Source organism: Platichthys flesus, chromosome 6 (genome assembly GCF_949316205.1).
Source record: "Platichthys flesus chromosome 6, fPlaFle2.1, whole genome shotgun sequence".
In the NCBI taxonomy this organism is placed as follows: domain Eukaryota; kingdom Metazoa; phylum Chordata; class Actinopteri; order Pleuronectiformes; family Pleuronectidae; genus Platichthys; species Platichthys flesus.
The window spans coordinates 9,413,731-9,434,788 of NC_084950.1; the positions used below are offsets into that span (position 1 = coordinate 9,413,731).

Consider the following 21,058-nt stretch of genomic DNA (forward strand, 5'->3'; position numbering starts at 1 on the left):
CTCCCCAGTTCTGTAGCACATCCTCTCACCGAGTTTCCTGGAAATCAGTCCTGTAGATTTTTGTGTAATGCAGCTAACAAACAAACAAACAACAAACTCTTTGGCGGAGGTAAACAAAGACTGACACAGGAAAGCACTATGTTATAAGAGAAGTTTATTATTAGAGCTGGGGTGGAGGTTATACCTGGTTTATGATATCCACATGAACATTTACAGAGGTTCATCTCAGCAATTAGGATGAACAAAACAAAGTTCTGTTTCAAGTGAGTGCTAAATTAAATGCAACGGATCCTGAACCAAGGTAACGGATTCACAGATTCGAGCACATGTTGTCTGAAAAACTCTTTTCCTTTATAACAGTCGCACAATTTTAAATCTGATATCAGGAATGCAGAAGGTTCATCTCCTAAGAGTTTGCAGATTTTCTCAGCTTTGACCTAAAACCAGAACTCATCTAAGTGGAGCACAATCTGCTGTTCATGTAAAAAAAAAAATCTATCTGCAGCTCTATGTAAGTAAGTAGATAATGTCACCTTGTATTTGTTTATTCACAGAACTGCCACTCCCAAACAGCGAGAACAAAACATTGTCTATTTTATTATTTATTAGTTTATGTGGGGACAATACAAAAAGTCAAAGTAATAAAAAACAAACCATTCTGGTCACACTCTTTCAAGGCATCAGTTACAGCAATGAACTAAAACTAGGCTTTTTTTAACTGTACAAAGTGAATGGACAAACAAAAACACCAACACATCACCTTGATGTCCCTTGAAGAGAGCAATTTTTAAAAAGAGGCAACGGGCTCCAGACTTCCTAAGATTCAAAATGAACCAACATTATCAGATTATCGTCTTGATCACTCTCTCACCAGAAGCTTCCTGCCACTCAAGCACATTTAACGAAACAGAATTCAATAGACACAAAAGGCATATGGATTTTAAGTACGCTCTATTTCTTACCAATGTTTCTTAATGGGTATAACTTCAGGTTGAGTCCATGGGTGGTGACATGCTCCCCACGGCCACTGTGTGGTGCAGTTTTTCCACGTAGATACACGCCAACCCAGTCTTTTCTGTGTACGTACTATTGTGTGTATATATTTCAACACTCTAGGATGGTTTTGTAGTTTATGTGTCTAAAATCACTCAACAGAGCTGTTGGGTTCCGGTCTATGACTCAGCAGAGGAGGATTAAGAGGTTGCACCGGGAGTTGGGTTGACATTCTGCGTGGCGGCCTGTGGTGCCACCTCTATGATCCGAGGTTTGTCAATGATGCGAGCAGTGCGGTTTCCTTTCTCTACAATCCCGATGATCCACGCTTGGTGGCCCTCTCCGTATTTTGGTGATTTGATCTCGGCACAGAAGCGAGCAGCCTGCTCCCGCGGCAGACAGATTAACAGGCCTCCTGTGGATGAAAGGGTCTTAATAAGGATTCTGATGTTGTAATGATGCTGAAGATATATACGTGTTTTAATTCATAACAGAAATTCTCATCATCTCTCTGACTATTTAGACTCTTTTGAGATTCATCACTTTCTCTCCTATGGTGTCCCTCAGGGCTCATTTTCTTGAAGTAAACTGGCTTCCCTTGTTTAGGTTTGTATAAAATATAGATTCAAATTTCTCATTCATCGTAAATCTATAATACACTGACAGACTCAGGGGCTTTGAGTTTCCCTCTTGGAGAGAAGGGCAAACTGTGACTGAAACTTTGGAATTATACAGCATTGTATTAATATTTCCCTGTGTTATGTTTTTTGTCATCCCCCCCCCGAAAAACACAATGTAGATAATAAGAGACAAAAAGTTGAATGATTAAATTAGGAATACACACATACCCGATGTTTCAGGGCAGGTGCCATGCATGAGACCAAACATGTTCCCACAGGCCTTGGACACAGCGGCCATCTTGGCGAGCACTGGGAGGTTGTGGATGACAAACGACACTTCACTTCGCTGTTGTCGTGCCAACGTCTGGGCATGGCCAAGGATGCCAAACCCTGTGATGTCGGTGGCTGCGTGGGCATTGAAGGTGTGCATGAGACCCGCCGCTACATGAGGAAACAGAGAGAAAGAGAGAGACAGACTTAGAAGGGCACCTGGAATAATAATTGTTAAGATTACAGACAGACGGACGACAGACAGACAGACAGACAGACAGACGAACACCTGTGTTTTCATAATTGAAGATTCTTCAGTAGGGGAAAAAATGCAGAATATTCAGTCTGGGTTGACTATCACAAAGTACTTCATCTTACTCCATAAGTGGGCAAAATTAGTTGACTGAACTTTAATCTTTATTTTGTACTTCCTTCTTTATTTACCTCAACTGCAGAAGGTAACAGACTTTTTATTTGAAGTAAGGTTGTATTTCAGAGGACATTTATATCGAGTTGTGTGAGTGTAATTGGTTATATAAGAATCAGATGCTTTGTGCTGATCTGCTCCCATTTGACTCAATTCTTTGTTCTCTCCTCCACAACACACATGACCCTGGACCCTTGTCGGTGGGTACTTTCCCCCCACTGGCTCACTATTTAATGTCCTTGTGGAAAGTCTGGTCTTTGCTTGAAGATACTAAGCAACAAAGTGTGCGATTCAGCTGAGCTGCAGCAGAGGCTACTGCCCTTTACAAAATTCAAAGCTTCTCTGCCCAATTGCTGACGTACTTATGCTCAACTTTATACTGCTTGTTTGATTTAAAAGTAAGGACAACCAAAAGTTCAAATACACTCTAATCACTGCCAATCAATATTGAGGATGAATTCATCATTTACCTGTCCTGTTGAGCCGAGCCATGTTCATCATGGCTTCATGATAAGCCAGTTCTACATCTTCTTGAGTTACCACCAGTTTTATTTTGTTCCACTTCTCAGGCTGAGTGATTTGAAAGCATATACATGGAATTAGTGTCTATCCTAAACAACAAGAATTGTCACGACATAATTATTCATGAGTGAACAAGCAAACTTACAATATCTAACCATTGATGTACTGCAACGGCAACTTGCGTTCCAAGTGGCTTCGTCAACACCAACACGTCTCCTGGGACTGCATTGTCTGGCCTAAGAAATGTCCAACAAGGTGTGATTAGTTGCATCACAATACATTTCTACATTATCCTTAAGCAGCTGTGAGTAACTCAAACTGCTCGAGTAAGAAAAGACTCCTACATGATAAATTCGTTGGGCTGGCAGACTGTTGTGGCGACTCCTCCCATCACGACCCAGGGGTTGAGCACCGTTTGCCCTCCTGTTACAGACGTGCCTGCCTCCTCTGACGCATCCTTGAATCCCTGAATGATCAGTGGCATGACTTTGTCTCTTTCCTGTAAAGTGAAAAAACAAAAAGTCAGAGCGGCAAAATAAATGAGGAAATATTTACGTGTGGTTTTTTAACAGTTAACACAGTGGGTTCTTTGCAGATATTTGCACTCAATCCAAAAGTGAATGCATCGGCTGACGTGACACTTACCTTCTCTGACATTTTGTTGCTGACTCCTAAAAGCATCAACATGTTGTCACACTCTGTCACTCCCATGGCGTACAGGTCACTTAGAACATTGGCACAGGCAATTCTTCCCTACAAGACAGGAAAATTAAAGCTAATAGTATTAGTGTCACCATTTTATTTGTCCCATGTATATATATAATCAATAAGACCACTTCAGTGCACTCAGTAAAAAGAGAGACTTCCATACCATCATGTACGGGTCATCCACAATGGGGTAGATGTAATCTGTTGTCTGGACCAGAGAAAGGCCTCCATGTCTGAGGGGTATCACACAGGTGTCCATGCCTATGCCTTCACAGAAAACAAAAACAAAGCAGAAGCTCAACAACTTGGCTTTTATATAGAATTTCATGAACTTTCAGAACTACGGGTCAGGTTGTATGTAATATAGAAATTATATTTTATACTAACACACTTCTTTCTACCATTCATACAGCCTGTATATTTTTGTTAAACATTACTACTAATACACATTCAGGGTGTTTATCATCATTATCGCCATATGAATATCATTAGTACCTAATCGGGGCATAACTGCCCCCAGGAACTGTTCATCCTCCTGATAGTGGTTCTCCTGTAGGGTTTCTAGCAGCTTCTGTAAAACATCTTGGGGCACCTGTGACCAGAAATGACCCATTATCAACCACACATTATTTTTTTAATATATATATTCCTGAATCAGGTGGAATTTCCTATAAGAGAGATATTAATGAGAACCAACCTTGCAGCCTGTGCCCTTGAGCTCAGCAAAGCGTGTGAGTCTGAAGTTCTTGTCCAGCTCATAGCTTTCGGGGTTGAAGGACTCCCGCACAGACATGTCTGTACAAACTCTGGGTCCTCACCACTAAGACCATGTTAATGACAGGACAGAAAAAATATACTTGTGATTGGAAACAGGGTCTTAATGTCTCAGGTAGAACATTTTGTTAAATGCACAGCCTTAAAATCAAATAATAAAAACAGCTGATTCGTCAGACTGCAGTGCCATCTGGGTTTATTCATAAATATTCTCTTTTGTGCCTAATGTCAAGTGAATCACACACAAGCACAAATGATCTGTACAATCTGAAGCCCTGCTATGCATCCTGCCTTTAAGCTACACAAAGAAGGGATTCATTTCACTTCTGTTGATATTACATTTTTTGGTTTATTTGCTTATATCTGCAACTCACAATTGTTTTTATCATCACTTTAGCTACAGATTTTGGCAATTCATTATTCACTGTAAGTGTTATAATACAATGGAAATTCCAGATACATCTCCAAAGCCCTGGGTGATAGCTTTAAATGTTGACGCATTTGTCTGACTGAAATCTTGAAATATTGAATTTAAAGATACTCACAAAGAAGAGGATGGAAAAAGAGTCAGACTTTAAAAAACAATTAAAAGCAAAATAATTCAATAAGTAATTTAACCTTCAAGATTTAACTGCTTTTATTGGCCAATTTATAAATCATATCTCTAGCAGGTAATGACGAGTATATGTCTGGTTAAGCGTGTTGTACTGTGTTAAATTAAAGGCAGGTAAAGAAAACTTAACTATAATGAACTTTTAGTAAAGCACACAATAATGAGTATCTATGTGCCCTGGTAGAGAAATGACGATTGCACTCACAGTAGCACTGTTGCACACAAACCCACAAGCAGTTACTATGAAAACAAGCACTTTATACATATTTTAATCGCTGCTTCTTTTCATGCGTGTCTCGTGTATCTTTTGCATGATCTATTGGTAAATGTGTATTTGCCTGTGGTAAACAGCTCCTGATGCAATTTGCAAAGCACCGCCTTGAACACTGTTTGCATTCCACAGCTCCATGCACCACACTCACTCTCCACTGACAACCTCCACCATCACAATGAGCTGCAGCGTGTTGATCAATTCATTCTCATAGTTTCCCTGAAGATAACTGAATGAAGCGCAGTAACTTCCCGGCGGGAAACACCTGACAAGAGAAGCCATTCGAACCATTTCCTCGAGGTTTGAACTGCTGCAGGTTGCACAAAGTGGGATCGGTCAGTGAACTGTGGGAGTGTTCAAGACGCAAAACGCTGCAAACTTCATTCAACCCTCTGTTTCTGGGAATATTAGTGCAAACAAAAAGTCACGAGTGTCAATACAACCCACGTCAAGCCAAGCTGTGACATTTTAAGTCTGACGGGCACATCCGCGTGTATCATGTTGTGTTTGTTTTGATGGGAAATGCAGTTTTCGCTCGGATGCTAGCTCTTGCTAGCAAACGTCGATCCGTGCACCGATGGGCATCGGCGGCTCTGAGCAACAAAAGAGCGGGGAGCGCCCGAGCTGCAGATCTGCGCCTCATCCAAAGCACAACAACAACAACAACACGCTGCAGCACAGACGTGGCGCCAGCTCGGGAGAAACTGCGCCGGCCCGTTGCACACATCTAAGTTAGAAAGTTGCCGTAGTGCACCGAGCAAAAATGTCGGCGGCGGAAAAAATTAACCCCTTCCTGCCCGTCGCCATGCGAGGTGGTGCAACATCAGCGTTAAAAGCAATGAAACCGGGGTAAACACGCCACGTGTGTGGCTTCTGTGCTGGTGTGGTGCAGTACACTTGTTTACAGGAGCCCTAAACACGATATTAGGGCCAAAGCGGAGTTATATTCTTTCTACATTTCCCCTTTAATTGCTCGGACCAGTTTATCCTTACCAGCTTCACGTTAGCGGTGGATCCCCGACAGAAGAGCGGGGACGGGACCACAATGCACTGCGGCCAGAAACGGGCGTCTTCAGAGAAAGCCTGACGAGAATTCAGACATATTCGCCCGCAATGTCGGGACCGGACGGTAAAAAATTAGAACTATCACAAACATCGACCGAGCTCTGGATGGATGAGTTGTCGAGTCCTCCTTAACAGTCACGAAAAAGATTTTTGGTTGACAATACAAAGAGGAAAGTGACGAGCTCTCAAAGGGTCCTCCGCCTGAGCTATGGCTGCTTCGACATCCCCTTTAACGAGCTGTGGAGTCTGGCAACAAAATCTCTACAATGGAGTGTACCTTTAATTTACTGTTTTCCCTCCAAATCTACGACCCGAGCGAGCACACGACAGCCCTGCCTGGTTGGAATATATAAACATATTCATTGATCCATAATCTTTCACTTTGCACTATCCCTCCCCTGGTGCTCATAGTATTAGTTATATTAAATGTTTGTTTCCTATGTTTATATTTTTTATATTTATACCTGCACAAATACCACACAGCAAATCCCTTGTATGTGTTAACCTGCTTGGCAATAAGAAGGTCAGAAAAAAATTATTCTTATGAACATATATTTTAATCATCCCATCGAAATAAATAATTTCAAATTGTTAATTTATTTTTTTACTATAAACTTAATTTCCTTATTATAAGTCAAACCTCTGCAGGAAGGAATCAATTATACTTTCAGGTGTTCAACAGAAAAACACAGTTGTGAAGAAACAATATTCATTGATGGAAACAACCATTCATTTTAATGTGCACTGCAATTTCATTTGCAAGGGGGGAAATACAGTATTTCCATCCCGAGAGTTACAACAAGTTAAAAGAAACATTATTTTATAGAGTTTTTTTATTTTCAGCTCACATCAAATATTTACTTTTCAATGTAATGTTTGAACTTAAGGCTGATGCTGCACTGCACATTACACCCATTGAAGTACATGTCACTTTAAAGGCTTAATCCACAATCGGCAACATCCCATAAAACGTAATTTGTGCAAAATATATGAATTGCAGTACTTTGTCCCATTTCAGGCTTTTGAGTTAGTAGACTAAATATCGTATGAGCTACAGGCGAGTGGGCTTTTATAGCTGTCGCCCTAAGTTACTTCTGAACTTGAAAATAACCTGACATTTCTTCTACCACTGTATCATCTGCTGGTTTAGAATCCCAGATCCAAGTGGTTTACGCCATGTCAAATAAAAAGTCTGAAGGACCACAAGTGTGTGTGTGTGTGAGAGGGAGGGACTTCCTCTACACGTGGTCCTGTTTTCCCCTCTACATCCAAAACACAGCAGTTAACTGCAAAAGAAAAATCAGAATATGATGAATGATCAAGTTAGAGAAGTAATGATGACTATCAGGAAATCTTCTGCAGCCCTCATATCAACCTGTCATGTTCACCACTGTCCCATTCACACTTGCAGGTTTGCTGTAGTCATAGCCTGTAAAGAAACACAATATACAAATGAAATACCAGAACAGCCTCTATGTGTTTGTGTGACAATGTATAAGCAACACATCTGGTGTTTTATTACAGGTCTCATTGCCTTTTTGAAAGGTTAACTGAGAAGGGCCTTTCTGACGTGAACAGTGCACTAGAGAAGTAAAAGAAGGGATATGGTGCATGGTGTGAAGATAATTAGCTGACATTTTGAGAAGCTGCGTGAGTATGTCAAATGTCACAGTGACGCGTGACAAAGACATATGAGCCAATAAGCAGGCCAGCAACATCAGTTTCCGTGTGATGTCATGGCAAAGTGGGGAGAGGTAAAGACGCTGTGGGCTCAAAGGAGGCCTGGTAGAAAGATGGAGTAAGATGAAGTGAGGGGAAAGGTGGAGACCATAGCTTGTCAGCTACACAAAAGGGAAGTCGAAATGTCTATCTGGTGACTGGCTGAAATATAGGTCATAAACCCCCCCTACTCCATGTTGGTACATGGACCTAATATAGTAATGTCACAAGTTCTTATCACACTGATGTTTGCTTGTGTTTATATTTCCACTATGTTTGGTTTTGTCTGAGCTCCCTACCCCGATCACCAGATGGTGGCTTTCATATCTGGAATATTTTTGTGGTGAGGGGGAGAAAGTGGAGATGCATCATCCGTCTGTACATACAGTCAATTGGTGCAGGCAAGGAAAGATGAATGTATACAAGTAAATAAATGTGTCCCTGTGTGTGTGTGTCTCATACTTGTAGAAGGTCCATTTAAGACTTCTTCTGCAGCATCTGAGGAGTCAAAGGGACATCACAACTTACCTGACACATTCACAGAACACAGTAACCGTATTACTTAATGATAACTATTTGCTTAAGTCAAATCTCAGAAAACTGTTTGCGTGATAATATAAGATTAAAGAAGTAGAAATATGACGCCAGACCAAATATGAAAATAAAGTATTACAAGAAAAGCCTTGCAGGCAGTACCTCTTTTCAGCCTCCTCCTGGCGAGTTTGATCTGATCTTGAAGGATCTGAACCCAGTCCCGAGGCCCGGGCAACTTCTCTATTCGGTGTTCGGTGCAGTATTTCTCTGTAAAGACTGAACACAGTTTACACAACTTTATTAACGTTTCCTTGCTTTGTCGTGATTGGTGTACACTGCTACGAAGCCTATGGTACTTTTCTCTTGCCTACCTTTAATGGCACCTACAATGTTCTGGTCCAAGCCCTTACGATTGTCATTGAGTCCTCTCTTCCTTTTACCATTAGGCAGGGAGTTGGCCAGGGTAGTATCATCAAAGAAGGCACACACCTAAACATGTAATCACACAATGGTAAGACATTGCGGAGCCTTTAGTTAACTCAAGTTATTATCAAAGTGTATTAGAAACAATTACAAATGATTGTTAAAAAAAGAAATATCCAGTGGTTTTAAATAAAAGACTCAAGAGTTTGATGTGTAATGTTGTAGAAACACACCAGTTTCCGAAACAGCAGGCTCCCAGAGCGTGTGTAGTTGACGAGGATGGAGTCCAGCTGAGCTTTTGAGATAAACACATCGTAATCCTTGGCAAGACGCACCTCAGACTGAAAAGGAATCAAACAATACACAGTATGAGACGAAAACACATCATGGGAAAGATGAACACAACTTGATTCATTTCTGTTTTTAGAGAGAAAATAAAAACTGTCCAACAGAAACCACTATCATAATAAGATCCCTAATGAGTCATAATGCTGTACATTATTATATAAAAATAAAGCATGATGATGATCATACATGAAAGTTATGATGTGAGTGCGTCCAAGAGATCACAAAGGTAATGGAACAAAATCATAAGCTTGATAATGGCTTCTAAGTTTAATGATTTTAAATGGCTTAAATAAAGTCAAACATGATAAAGAGAGATTTTCTATAATAGAAAACACTATGTCTTATATCTGCATCTTCATACAAACTTGGAAGAACATTAACCACGTGACATTTTTATGGGGTTGGAGATATATGTTAGAAAAGAGTATCAGTATATTTTGTAAGTTTTATGAAGGAAACACATTAATTTAAACCACAGACTAACTTCAAAATGCATAAGTACTGTTTCAGTGGGAAATAGTGTAATACACTCACACAAGTATAAATCACTGCTACAAGCTAGTCACAGAAACTGCACAGCACATACACATTCACTTACACTAACATGCAGTTTACCTCTGATGACTGAGGTTCCCTTAACTGGTTCAGGAGAGGACTCTGTGAGTTGTTAAAAGCCACTGGATTGTTCCGAGGTGGCAGCACAGAAACCTCAGAGGAGACTGGATGTCTGTTGGCTGCCGATTCGTCCCGCTGGTTCTCTGATTCTTGCCTCTTTCCAGATTCTGCAAGTGCAGCTATAAGTGGCGAGGCCTCCAGAGGGCTAAGAGCAGCTCTCCTGGTACTAGACACACTCAGCGGTGCCACTTTATAGATTGGCCTCCTCTTGCGTGGCCTGCGGCGAGGAGCAGGTCCTGGACCGAGACGAGGTTGGCATGGTGATGCTGTCTGTTCCTGCCTTTCCAGCGTGGCTACAAAAAGACAGACACACACTCCATTCTCTCTCCCACCGTGTGTTAGTATTTGTGTTTAACCACTGACCTTTTTGTGCCTGCATCAGCCTCCGCATGGCACGCAGCTCCTGCAGGATGGCCTGCAAGGTGCCCTTACAGTTACACAGGCAGCAGGGGGCCTCTGACGCAGCAGGTGGTACCACATCTGCTGGAAAATCAGTAGTGCTTTAATGCCATATCTCTGAAGACAGCGTGTACACTGTGTGTGTATGCATCTCTTTTCGATCCATTTGCCAAGAACACTCCTAAGTGTCTGCTTCACACTCAAACACACACAACAAAACACTTCAACACTAGAGAGGATCTCCTTTCTGTTTCATTAAATTTTTTTTCCATCTCCTCTTCACACATGCTCGGGTACTCTACCGTTATCCTCATTCACTTTGATGCCATCCTTTGTGTGGTTGAGGATCCTCAGGGCCTTGGAGCGTGTGCTGTACTGGGAACAGCCTGGATCGCCGGGGATGGGAGTAGATATGGTTGAAGTCGTTGCAGGCCCCATGTCCGCTGCAGAGCTCCAGCTGTTGCTCTGGTGGTCCTCTGATACAAGAGGCAAAGATGCAGGTTGATGTAGCCAGGCCCGACAGTCTGCCTCCGGGGGCTCCGTCACTGAGCTGTCCTGCTCTGCTCCCACACGGTGATAGGCCCTGCTGCTCTTATCACTCAGGAGCTGCATCATTCCTGTGATTTGCCTCTTTATCTCCATGCCTTCATCCCCCAGCCAAACTACTTTGAGAGAGAAGAGTGTCAGTCAAAATAGGGAGATCCATTATGTTATATCAAAAGATGAATCCTTGCAGTGACACATACCTTCAGGCACAGCAGCCACCTTAGGCTCCACATTGGGATCCTTATAGCTGGGATTCATCACACATGAAGCGTCATCATCTGCATGTAAAACAGCAAGGTTTTGTCAAGAAAATGGGGTATTCCACTTACAAGGCACGGTTTCACAACAGACAGTGTTAGACGGTCACTCAGGACATTACATACCCCAACAAATCCAACCGCCTCCACGAACTACAAAGCCTTTTTTATATTTTGTGTATTTAGCAATAGTTTTGTGCTGGTCTTCAATTAGCCCATATCTATCTATCTATCTATCTATCTATCTATCTATCTATCTATCTATCTATCTATCTATCTATCTATCTATGAATCAATCTATCTATCTATCTATCTATCTCTCTATCTATCTATCTGTTTATCTATCTATCTATCTATCTATAACAAGAATTAGATATTTTAGTTGATGATTGCAGGAATGGTGCATGTTTGCCTTTTGTTTTGCGTGTTTATGATGAGGGTTGTGCAGACTAGCAGGGATTGTGAGTCAATGAGGCAGACCCCCCCCCCTCCCATCCCATGCAGAAACCACCACCTGTAGGTGGTATGAAGAAGTGTAGTCAGAGCCTGGTCAGAGAGGTGGTATGGCGAAGTGTAGTCAGAGCCTGGTCAGAGAGGTGGCCTACAGCTTACAGCTTCAGCAGAAAGTGAACAATCAAAGGCTGCATGTAGCATGCCCAGAATGCATGCGCAACATGTTTACATATGTTGCACCGTTCGTCTCCTTAATTAGATCTTATTGTCAGGAGCTATAATGAGTCAGATATTGTTTCAAATGTAAAATGTGAATCATTCGCTGTTTGTTTAAAATCGATGCAGGCATTGTCGTGGCCGTTGCTTTTGTTTACAGTGTCGCCTCTGCATGGCACACGGCGCCAGACAAACATCCAGACACAGACGCGCGTCTCCGCACGGTCCTGCATCCATTCATCCAGCAGCCTACCTTCATCCGTGACCAGTTTGAAGCTCCGAGACTTCCTTCTCCTCTTCCTCTCCCCAAACTCCATCTTCAGAAGGATTTGTTCAGTGAAGTAGCGCAGTAGGGGGAAAATCAGAGAGCAGGATTCAGATTCAGTTAGCAGGACACAGTCAGTGTCCGTCTGCCTTATTGATCACTTCTATTCCTCCTCAGGCTGAGCTATACACAGACGCTGTCATCCGCACATTTGCACCGTGCTGTGGTTCCATTCATCTGATAACCGCTGCTGAGTAAGATCTGCTCCCGTCTCCGGCGTGATGCTGGTTCCTCCCTTGCGCCATGTAAATAAATTAATGACTTTAATATTAAAAGATCGTCACATATCCCTTTGCGCCACCTGATGGTAACGTTGTCGTCTGAAAGGTCGAGTCAGACACTGTGGAGTCCAGACATGCAACCCAAAAAGCAACGAGACCCAACACACTCACACAAACTTTTCTTTTATAGAAATTCTCTATTTACTATCATGAATGTAAAATTACCAAATGATCTCATGTTTACACATTTAATGTCTGACTGAAGTGAGAAGTACACTTGATATAATACTACTACTAATTCTACTACTACTACTAATAATAATAATAATAATACAAACTATAACAATTGATAAGGAACAATGAGGAATATAAGGACTAAAGCCCAGGACAATAAAATAAAAAAAGGCTCTTTTAAAAAGATATGATGAGTTGGTTGTCCAGCATTTTCTTGTTCCATTTGTTAGAATAAAAAAAAAGTCCTCTCATAGCAGGCATGAGTCAGATGGAATAAACTCATCTTCTTATCAGCGGCAAAACTGTTCTCTCACAAGTCATGACCTCACCTCAGGCAACTGTATAGAGTAGAAAACAGGAAGTAGTACAGGCCCCAGTGAGAAACAAGTGCTGACCATTGAACTAGCTGGGGTCACTTTTCCTTATAATTTTCTTATTTCTGAAAAAGACACACTGTGGTCCATGCATGAAGTATAATTCATCTGTAGTTGTTCACAGCCTATATTACAAAATTTCACTTTAGGGGGGAATAATCTAAATTCGTCTTGATCACCTGTCTGCTTGCAGATGGCACTCTGATTCGGGTTAGGGTTGGTTTGGCTAGACAAATGGTTTAGCACAAAATTGTTAAAAAAGGAAAAATCTGGGCTCTCAAATAAAGGGTATGTCTATCACACACACACACACACACACACACAGTTCAATTTGAGCAGATTCAGGTCCTCGTAATGTAAATAAGAAATGTGTTGTTTGTTGAAAACCCAAGACATAAATATTTAACTTAGAAAACAACACACTTTAGTAAGTTAATATTTGGATGAAATATTTTTTCCACTTCACTCATAATCAAAATAATAACAGTATATCTGATGTTATCCTTAAACAGGAGTGCTTGGTTTAAATATTAAGAGCTGTAATGTGATTTATGTGAAATCTGTTATAAACAAAAATAACAGGTAGTAACATTTTGTTTTGTCTTGCGTTTCTTTTTATTTTGAAACATAATGTACAAAACGGAACCACTGAGGGACTCTTAGACTGAAATGCAGTATTCCGGGGTTTTGAGATGAACTTCCGGTGTCTGTGTGTCGTCACTAGCACAGCAGCTACTGTTTGTTCCAGTGTTTTTTGTTGGAAATAGAGAACTAACCACTGACATCCCAGTTCAGACATGGATATACTGAAAGCTGAAATCGCCAGGAAGAGGAAACTCCTCGAAGAAAATCAGCTCGTTGACGTGAGTCGCTGATTCGGCCATTTGTTTGTTAGCTTGTAGCCTCGTATGCTAATTTTGAGAAGCACTAACTGTGCTCAGGAAACTCGAATTACAGTTTCCTATTCCCAAAACGTTTCTACGGAGACGAACTCTTTTGATTCCCTAAAATTAAACATGACGCGTCGCACGAATGTTAGTAGATTATCACCGAGCTGTGTTGATCATCTTTAACGTTAACTTCGGGGTAGATGGGTATAAAACTCCAATGAGGCCTTTGGGATTATACACATGTATGTAACAATATAGTCATATGTTCAATTAATTACATTAATGAACAAACGCTTTATTTTAACCAACAACACACGTGTTGCTATTGTCTTATTGAATAGATCCTTCAAGTAATCGCAATGTAGAATTGGATTAAGTTTGTGAATCCCACTCAAAAGTTTATTGGAGTCTGGAGTTTGCAAACCTAGAGTCCAGACAGTGAAACAAGAGAAGAGGTGAAGGTTACAATTATTTTATAAACACTCAAATCACTTTGAGTTATCTGTTCTGCCTCGAAGGAGACTTCTGATCAAGGTTATTTTACAGAATGATATAGGGTGGCTGTCAGTGATGTAGCAGGGATTTGACCCCATCTGCTGTAGAGTGACCTGACACAAGGACAGGCTGCCAGAGTCCAGACCTTCACTCAGTAGTAATGCCTGTCAACAAGACATCATAAGAACATGGCTGAAGTGAAGCTCTTTTGAGGAATGTTGTGCAGGTCTGATCCTCAACTATTGTAAACATTTATTTTAGGATATCGCTGGCAGGGTTTGATCGGTTCCTTTAAGGGTTACTATATCTTTTCACATCCCTGTGCCGGTTTAAGGGATGTAACAAATAAATCTGTATGTTTTGTACATTATTAGATTTTTAGCATTGTATTTGTCTGTACTTCGGACTTGGATTATATTTTAGGACCAATTAATTCAGAAAACCAGGTCATTGCACAGTGGTTCACTGTTTTTTCCTTGTCACAGCATACATACAATGCCCTGAAAAAATCTAACTAATTGTCCCTCTGTCCCCAGGACTCCAAACGGTACTTCAAAAGGTCGGATCTTGCTCGCAAGGAACAAGAAGATTACTTCAAAAGATGTGGATATAAGGTTGATACCCGTCACTCTCTGTCTACTCTTACTGTCACACAAAGATGCATAAATCCCTTCAATGCCTTCGGTTCTTCAGTTCAGTTATTATATCATATTTAGTCAGTCTAATACTCAGAATTAACTTTTTGTAAATGAAATGAAGTCAGGCAGTACTGCTCAGGTGAAAATTAGTGTTTGTATCTGTGTTTATTGTGCTGTTTTTTCCCAACCTGCCTCTGCTGCCTGCATCTGTAGGTTCAGAGAGAGACTCCCGAGAGCCAGGTAGGGCAATGCACAGTGAAATGAGCAACCAGGATGCATGAGAACGTACAGTGAGAACACACTGTGTCCCAAAAGCTTCTGCTTCCTTGGCATCCTTTTTGTAAGATCATTTGCTGAAGTCAGTGAGCCTCCAGAATACAAAAAAATGCCTATGTCTGCTGGCTGGGCTTGTTAAACTGGTCATTTTAAAAATGAATTTAAATCTATTTTTTTTTTTAACTTAATCATATGTGTCACTGTTAACAGAGTCACCAAATACTTTGCTGCTCGTAGCAGGCAACAAAGAAAGGAAGCCACAAAGCCGGAGTGGGACACAGCCAGGATGTGGATTTCAGCATGGGATTTTAAATGGATATTAAAAATATATTTCTGTTGTCAAATTGCGTCTCTTTTTTTGCACATAATCTGGGACAGCAGCTTCAGTAGCTCTAATATGTTGGCCAACTTTGAGTTTCCATGGTTTTTGTTTCACTAGTTTGCATTGCATTGTAACAGTCGCTCTACGGAAAACTGCATTTCTGTTCCATTTTGTGCAAGACCTAAGACGCTCATGCTGGATGCTGCGTTTGTTGGAGCCAGGGCCATTGTTACTTTGGAAGGCGTCTTGTCGTCAGTTTTCTGTTGGTTCTTTTAGATTGTGTTGCTTAAGCCACAATCTAAGAGTATCAGGATGCATGGGCCTAAAATCGCATGACCTTATTGTATACTTTAAGTTTCATTGTTGCCAAAAAAATACTTTTTGCCTGTTTTTTGACTTTGGGTGGTACACCAGCATTCAAGTTCCTATAAATGGATGTTATGAGGTTTATATGATATTCAACATGCCTGCTTTGATTGTTGAATTATTGTGGCTTGTCTTTATTGAAGAACTACATGTATATACAGTGAAATATTGTTTTATCAAGACACAGCAGTTGCTTTTACATATCTGAGTTGTATTTCTTTCTTTTGCATTGGAGCAGAATGAAAAAAATCTTTTGATAATACGTCAATATCCCTCCAATAACACCAGTACATCTGTTTCCTCCATGTTTCCCTGAAGATTGATAAGGATAAGGAGGAAGATGAGCAATTCAGCGCTGCAACCCCAGTTTCAGAAATGGAGCCATCAGAAGAGAAGCTGCCGATGACACTGTCACGACAGGAGGTGAGTAAATATGTATAATGTGACGCTTGCCTCTGAGCATTTTTTGTTCAGATTTGCATTACGTATTATTAAATATGTAATTTGCTGTGTTTATGTAGGTAATTCGTCGGCTCAGAGAAAGAGGTGAACCAATCCGAATGTTTGCCGAGGCGGACTATGATGCCTTCCAGAGACTCAGGAAGATTGAGATTCTGACCCCAGAAGTGAACAAGGTACGGATATGGTTGGAAACCAGTGTGAGGGCAATTCCAACTGAATTCACCTCTACTTTGGAAAAGTTATATACGTTATCGTTCTATTAGCTGTCACCACAAAGAAAAATCATAAGCAGATGGTTTTCTTTTGTTCAGAGCCATTCACGTCTCAGCAATGCAGCGGTCATGTTCAATTCAAAAATGGTTCTACTCTCCAGAATTGTGCTGATCAACACTCCTTTACTCCTTGTATTTGCTGCTTTCTTTATGTTTAGGGCTTGAGGAACGATTTGAAAACAGCCATGGACAAGATCGACCTGCAGTACCTGAATGAGGTTGTTGGAGGGACAGAGGCAGGAGAAGTGGACACACAGCATGACCTGAAAGTACATGAAGAAAACACCACTATAGAAGAACTGGAGGTACATTACATGTCATTTAGCTGACGCTTTTATCCAAAGCGACTTACTTTTTTTTTTTAGAACACTCAGCATTTATGAGGGGCCATTTAGGGGTTCAGTATCTTGCCAGGGACACTTAGGCATGCAGATGTGATAGAGTGGGATTCAAACCGGCAACCTTCTTGTTGCAGAGCACCCGCTCTATCCCCTAGGCCACGCTCTCCCCATACGTTGAACAGTTAGCTGTGTCACCTGTCTGTAAATAGTTTTGTTAAAGTCAGTTCAAGCTATAAGTAATTTGAGTAATAAATACTTTTGTACTTTTAAATAACACACACTGAGGTACAAAAACCCTTTACAGCCGGTGTGTCCATAGTCCAGCCCACTGGCCAACCGTGACCTCATTTTAATTATCCGTTTAATCTCTCAAAGATTACAGTACGTGGCCTGCTACTCTATATTGATTAATCCAGAGTGATCACTTTGCGTTTTCAATTATCACCTCATGATGGCAGCACTATTCTACAGTTTGCAGACATGCACCTTGTAGATCCTACTTGATGTGACTACAAACAGATGTTAGGGTGAAATAAATGCAGGTGAAATAACACATTTATATAAATCAAAAATGAAACAGGCAATTGGCATTTCTTGACATTCCGAAGCGTAATTCATCAGAGAATAACCTGCACTGAATGGGGGGGGAAGTGAAACATCGTAATGCTAGCGTAGCCTCCCAGCAGCTCGAGGTCATTGAGCTGCAGCGCTTTGATGACATGTGCAGCCGACAACCGCAGCTCTCTCTCGTGAAATTCGAGCAGCAACTGGATAAAGACTGTTTCCCTCAAAAGACAGACACTTGTCCAGCTTGTTGTACATGTGTGAACAGATGTTCCCTTTATGAACCTGAACAAGAACAGCTTCACATGTCTCTGGACAGTGTTTGCTGTGTTTTGACAAGCTTGTTGAATACCTGTTTGTAGTGTACAGATAAAATCATACCCAACTGATTTTTACATTATATGTTTGTTAATCAATGTTATGGTTTATTTTGCTCTCTAATATTGAAAATCTACTCCAGGCTCTTGGTAAGACTCTGGGAACCGGAGACGATCTTGGAGACCAGGAACTTATTGACAAGTTTTTGTGGGTAAGACCAAAAACATCAAGCTCTGCCTTGGATCTAGAAGGAGCTGTTGGATAATTGCAATTCATCTTGTTTTTCATCTATTTAAATTAAATATTATATATAATTATTTGTTGTTTTTTGTTGTACAATATGTTTCAAGTCAAGAGTCTGTCAAAATCAAGTGGTGGTCACTGTTACGATTTTTGGTAATATTTTTCCTGATAGACAGATTTTTTTGTTGTGTTCCAGTTTCTTCTTGGGGTTTGGGCCAAGGATCTGAACAAACGAGAAGACCACGTGAAGCGCAGTGTTCAGGGCAAGCTGGCCAGTGCAACCCACTCACAGACCGAGTCTTATCTCAAGCCTCTCTTCAGGAAGCTCAGGAAGAAGGTATAGTGTTTGAGCAGACTAAAGCAAGATGTGAGTTTTCATGCTAGAGTTTTTAATGATCCTAATTTCTCTTTCTCTTTTAGAATTTACCCGCTGACATCAAAGAGTCAATCACAGACATCATCAAATTCATGTTGGAGCGAGAATACGTGAAGGTGTGTTGAGTATTTGATCACAGTTTTCTATTAATTATCAAAAATCGACTTCCCATTGTCATAAACAATCTGCATCTTTTTTTTCTCAAGGCAAATGATGCCTATCTGCAGATGGCAATCGGAAATGCACCCTGGCCTATTGGTGTGACCATGGTGGGTATCCACGCCCGTACTGGACGAGAAAAGATTTTCTCCAAGCACGTGGCGCACGTTCTCAACGATGAGACTCAAAGAAAATACATTCAGGTAAGACCCTAATATCCATTACTACAAATGGCATTGAAATCCTGATTTAGGTGGGATTATATCTATATTATAACTTTTTCAGGATATTGACTCATCAACCTTATTAAATCTAATACAAACTAATAAACATGACAAGATCCTCACATTAACATGTAGTGATAATCAATAGACATCATGTTGTCATGCTTCAAAGTTACATTATTTATCCACAATGGACATATATGTACACATATTTATACACAATAATAAATGTGGCATTAAGGTCTAAAACTAAGCCTGATATGTTGCCTGTGAATTCATTTAATTTATGTTTCCACCTCTGCCAACAAAACTTTCACAGTATTTGGTGAATTTATAGCGTAACAACCTCATCCTGTTCCCGTCAATAGCATGAATTATACTAAATTTAGGATAATCTACGATGTTTTTCTCATTTCAGTCAAACTGGAGCTTTCTCATCTTGTTTTTATTTTTCTCACCACAGGGACTGAAGAGGCTAATGACCATCTGCCAGAAACACTTCACCACTGTTCCATCAAAATGTGTCGAGTACAATGCTCTTTAAGTTGTACCCAGCACGTCTGAAGCAGTTCTATTGTATCTCTGTCCAAAGTGGTTATTTTTCACTGCAGCTTAATTAGGGGTTCTGGCCTGATTGAAGTGTTGTTGAGGCAGAACCTTGTATAGTCGCTTTCAAGTGCAAATGCATTTTACAGGATACACGTGTAATTTAAATCTAACTGTATTATACAGTCAGAAAGATTCAGACTCCTTTTCTAGAACAACTTGTCAGATTACATGGGAATCTAATTTGATTTGTCCTCGTGAACTACTGGAAAAGCTGGTGAACATCCCAGACCAATGAAGTCATTGGTCCTCCTGGGAACATGTATGTGTATTAGGACCCAAAACTATTTCTGAAGAACTATTAAAATGTTAAGGGGTTAATTTTATTTACTGCTCTTGCTCTCGGCTGTAACATGATAATACTTTAAATACTGGTTTTTCAAAGGTTTGTTTTCATGATGTAAAAGTAAAGTATCATTTGCCAGGGTAGCTCCTGTAGTGCAGGTTTTATAACACCTGAGATGGAACAGTTCTTAACACTTAGTTGTCCTGCTTTCTCCACTGCAGTTAGTTTTATGTGCGTGTTTGAGTTGTCATGTTTTCAGCTGATAATGGAACCTATCAACGTGTCTCTATTCAATCTCTGTGAGAAAATAAAGTCTTGTTAAATACCAGCAACAGTCCTGACAGTAATTTGAATGCAGTGTGACAAGTTCATTTTCCCTTTTCAATATAAACTTTGTGTCTTTATTATCAATCTTGGCTCTCTTGTCCTCTGCAGCTGGTTTTCTTGACAATGTGTCGATGCCAACACAGTTTGTAATTAATGTCTCTCAACAGCAACTGTGACATGCTTCAGTTAACATTTTGAGTGCCCACAATGAGACTTAAGAATTCATTTAGAATGCACTTATCAGATCAAAATATGCAATTAAGGAATCATTGTGCTATTATGCGCTCTACTGGGCCGCTATTGGGAAATAAACTAGATTTGCAGCCCCTGATTATTGGTGGAATCCTTCCAGTAAGGTGCTAAGATGGCAACATTCAGCGTCACGCACCTACCTTATTACACTGAGTAACCATGGTGATGTGATCTGGTCAAAGTGTGCTCTCGGCTGCCTGAACGCACGTCACTGCAGTTTCGGTCTGTGGGCACTGAACACGTCACTACTTGAGACTCAGATGGACAGGACGACGGCTGGCAGAGCAAACGCGTCAACGAGTGTGGGATTTTCCACTTTCACCAACCGCATCTAACAGACAGTGCAAAAACAGAGCAAAAGATCCAGCACTGGAACTCAAGAGCAAAAGGATGACCCGATGAGCAGTCGTTTCATTTGTCCAGCGACGGAGGCATTTCACCGTCTGCCCTTGAGATGAAGTGCACCAAATATTTTGGCTGTTGTCCAGTCTAATCTGTTGTGTGAGTGTGAGCTGTGACGTCTGCTCGGCCCGAGGCCTTGAAATGACCATCCAAAGTATTTGCAGTTCATTCAAAATGATCGGGAGACTTCCTTGTGTGTTATCACACCTGGGGGGGGGTCGTTGAGTTCTGTTCTCTCCCAGAGCCGTGGTA

The 21,058-nt window shown here is 40.9% G+C and overlaps 3 protein-coding genes across 6 annotated transcripts; 1 reads left to right on the forward strand and 2 right to left on the reverse strand.

Annotated features, from left to right (window-relative positions):
• Positions 1-134: 134 nt before the first annotated feature.
• On the reverse strand, positions 135-6,318 carry sephs1 (selenophosphate synthetase 1). 3 transcript variants are annotated; one of them, XM_062389706.1, is made up of 10 exons: positions 6,192-6,318; positions 4,238-4,360; positions 4,036-4,132; positions 3,704-3,807; positions 3,478-3,585; positions 3,177-3,331; positions 2,978-3,068; positions 2,781-2,880; positions 1,842-2,054; positions 135-1,408 (listed from the first exon to the last, which is right to left on the reverse strand). In XM_062389706.1, exons 2-10 carry the CDS (start codon positions 4,331-4,333, stop codon positions 1,194-1,196), a joined length of 1,179 nt encoding a protein of 392 aa, XP_062245690.1. In that variant the 5' UTR covers positions 4,334-4,360; positions 6,192-6,318; the 3' UTR covers positions 135-1,193. The 3 variants fall into 3 exon arrangements, with proteins under 3 accessions (XP_062245690.1, XP_062245692.1, XP_062245691.1); XM_062389708.1 differs by lacking the exon at positions 6,192-6,318 and adding an exon at positions 5,350-5,938; XM_062389707.1 differs by lacking the exon at positions 6,192-6,318 and adding an exon at positions 4,860-5,938.
• Positions 6,319-7,561: 1,243 nt separating this feature from the next.
• On the reverse strand, positions 7,562-12,354 carry bend7 (BEN domain containing 7). Its single transcript, XM_062389685.1, has 10 exons — positions 12,087-12,354; positions 11,108-11,185; positions 10,664-11,026; positions 10,326-10,442; positions 9,903-10,255; positions 9,173-9,280; positions 8,888-9,005; positions 8,679-8,792; positions 8,445-8,480; positions 7,562-7,692 (listed from the first exon to the last, which is right to left on the reverse strand). Exons 1-10 carry the CDS (start codon positions 12,148-12,150, stop codon positions 7,634-7,636), a joined length of 1,410 nt encoding a protein of 469 aa, XP_062245669.1. The 5' UTR covers positions 12,151-12,354; the 3' UTR covers positions 7,562-7,633.
• Positions 12,355-13,673: 1,319 nt separating this feature from the next.
• Positions 13,674-20,153, forward strand: prpf18 (PRP18 pre-mRNA processing factor 18 homolog (yeast)). 2 transcript variants are annotated; one of them, XM_062390128.1, is made up of 11 exons: positions 13,674-13,850; positions 14,909-14,986; positions 15,224-15,250; positions 16,293-16,397; positions 16,496-16,609; positions 16,867-17,013; positions 18,074-18,142; positions 18,371-18,511; positions 18,595-18,666; positions 18,757-18,912; positions 19,397-20,153. In XM_062390128.1, exons 1-11 carry the CDS (start codon positions 13,785-13,787, stop codon positions 19,475-19,477), a joined length of 1,056 nt encoding a protein of 351 aa, XP_062246112.1. In that variant the 5' UTR covers positions 13,674-13,784; the 3' UTR covers positions 19,478-20,153. The 2 variants fall into 2 exon arrangements, with proteins under 2 accessions (XP_062246112.1, XP_062246113.1); XM_062390129.1 differs by lacking the exon at positions 15,224-15,250.
• The last annotated feature ends 905 nt before the right edge of the window (positions 20,154-21,058 follow it).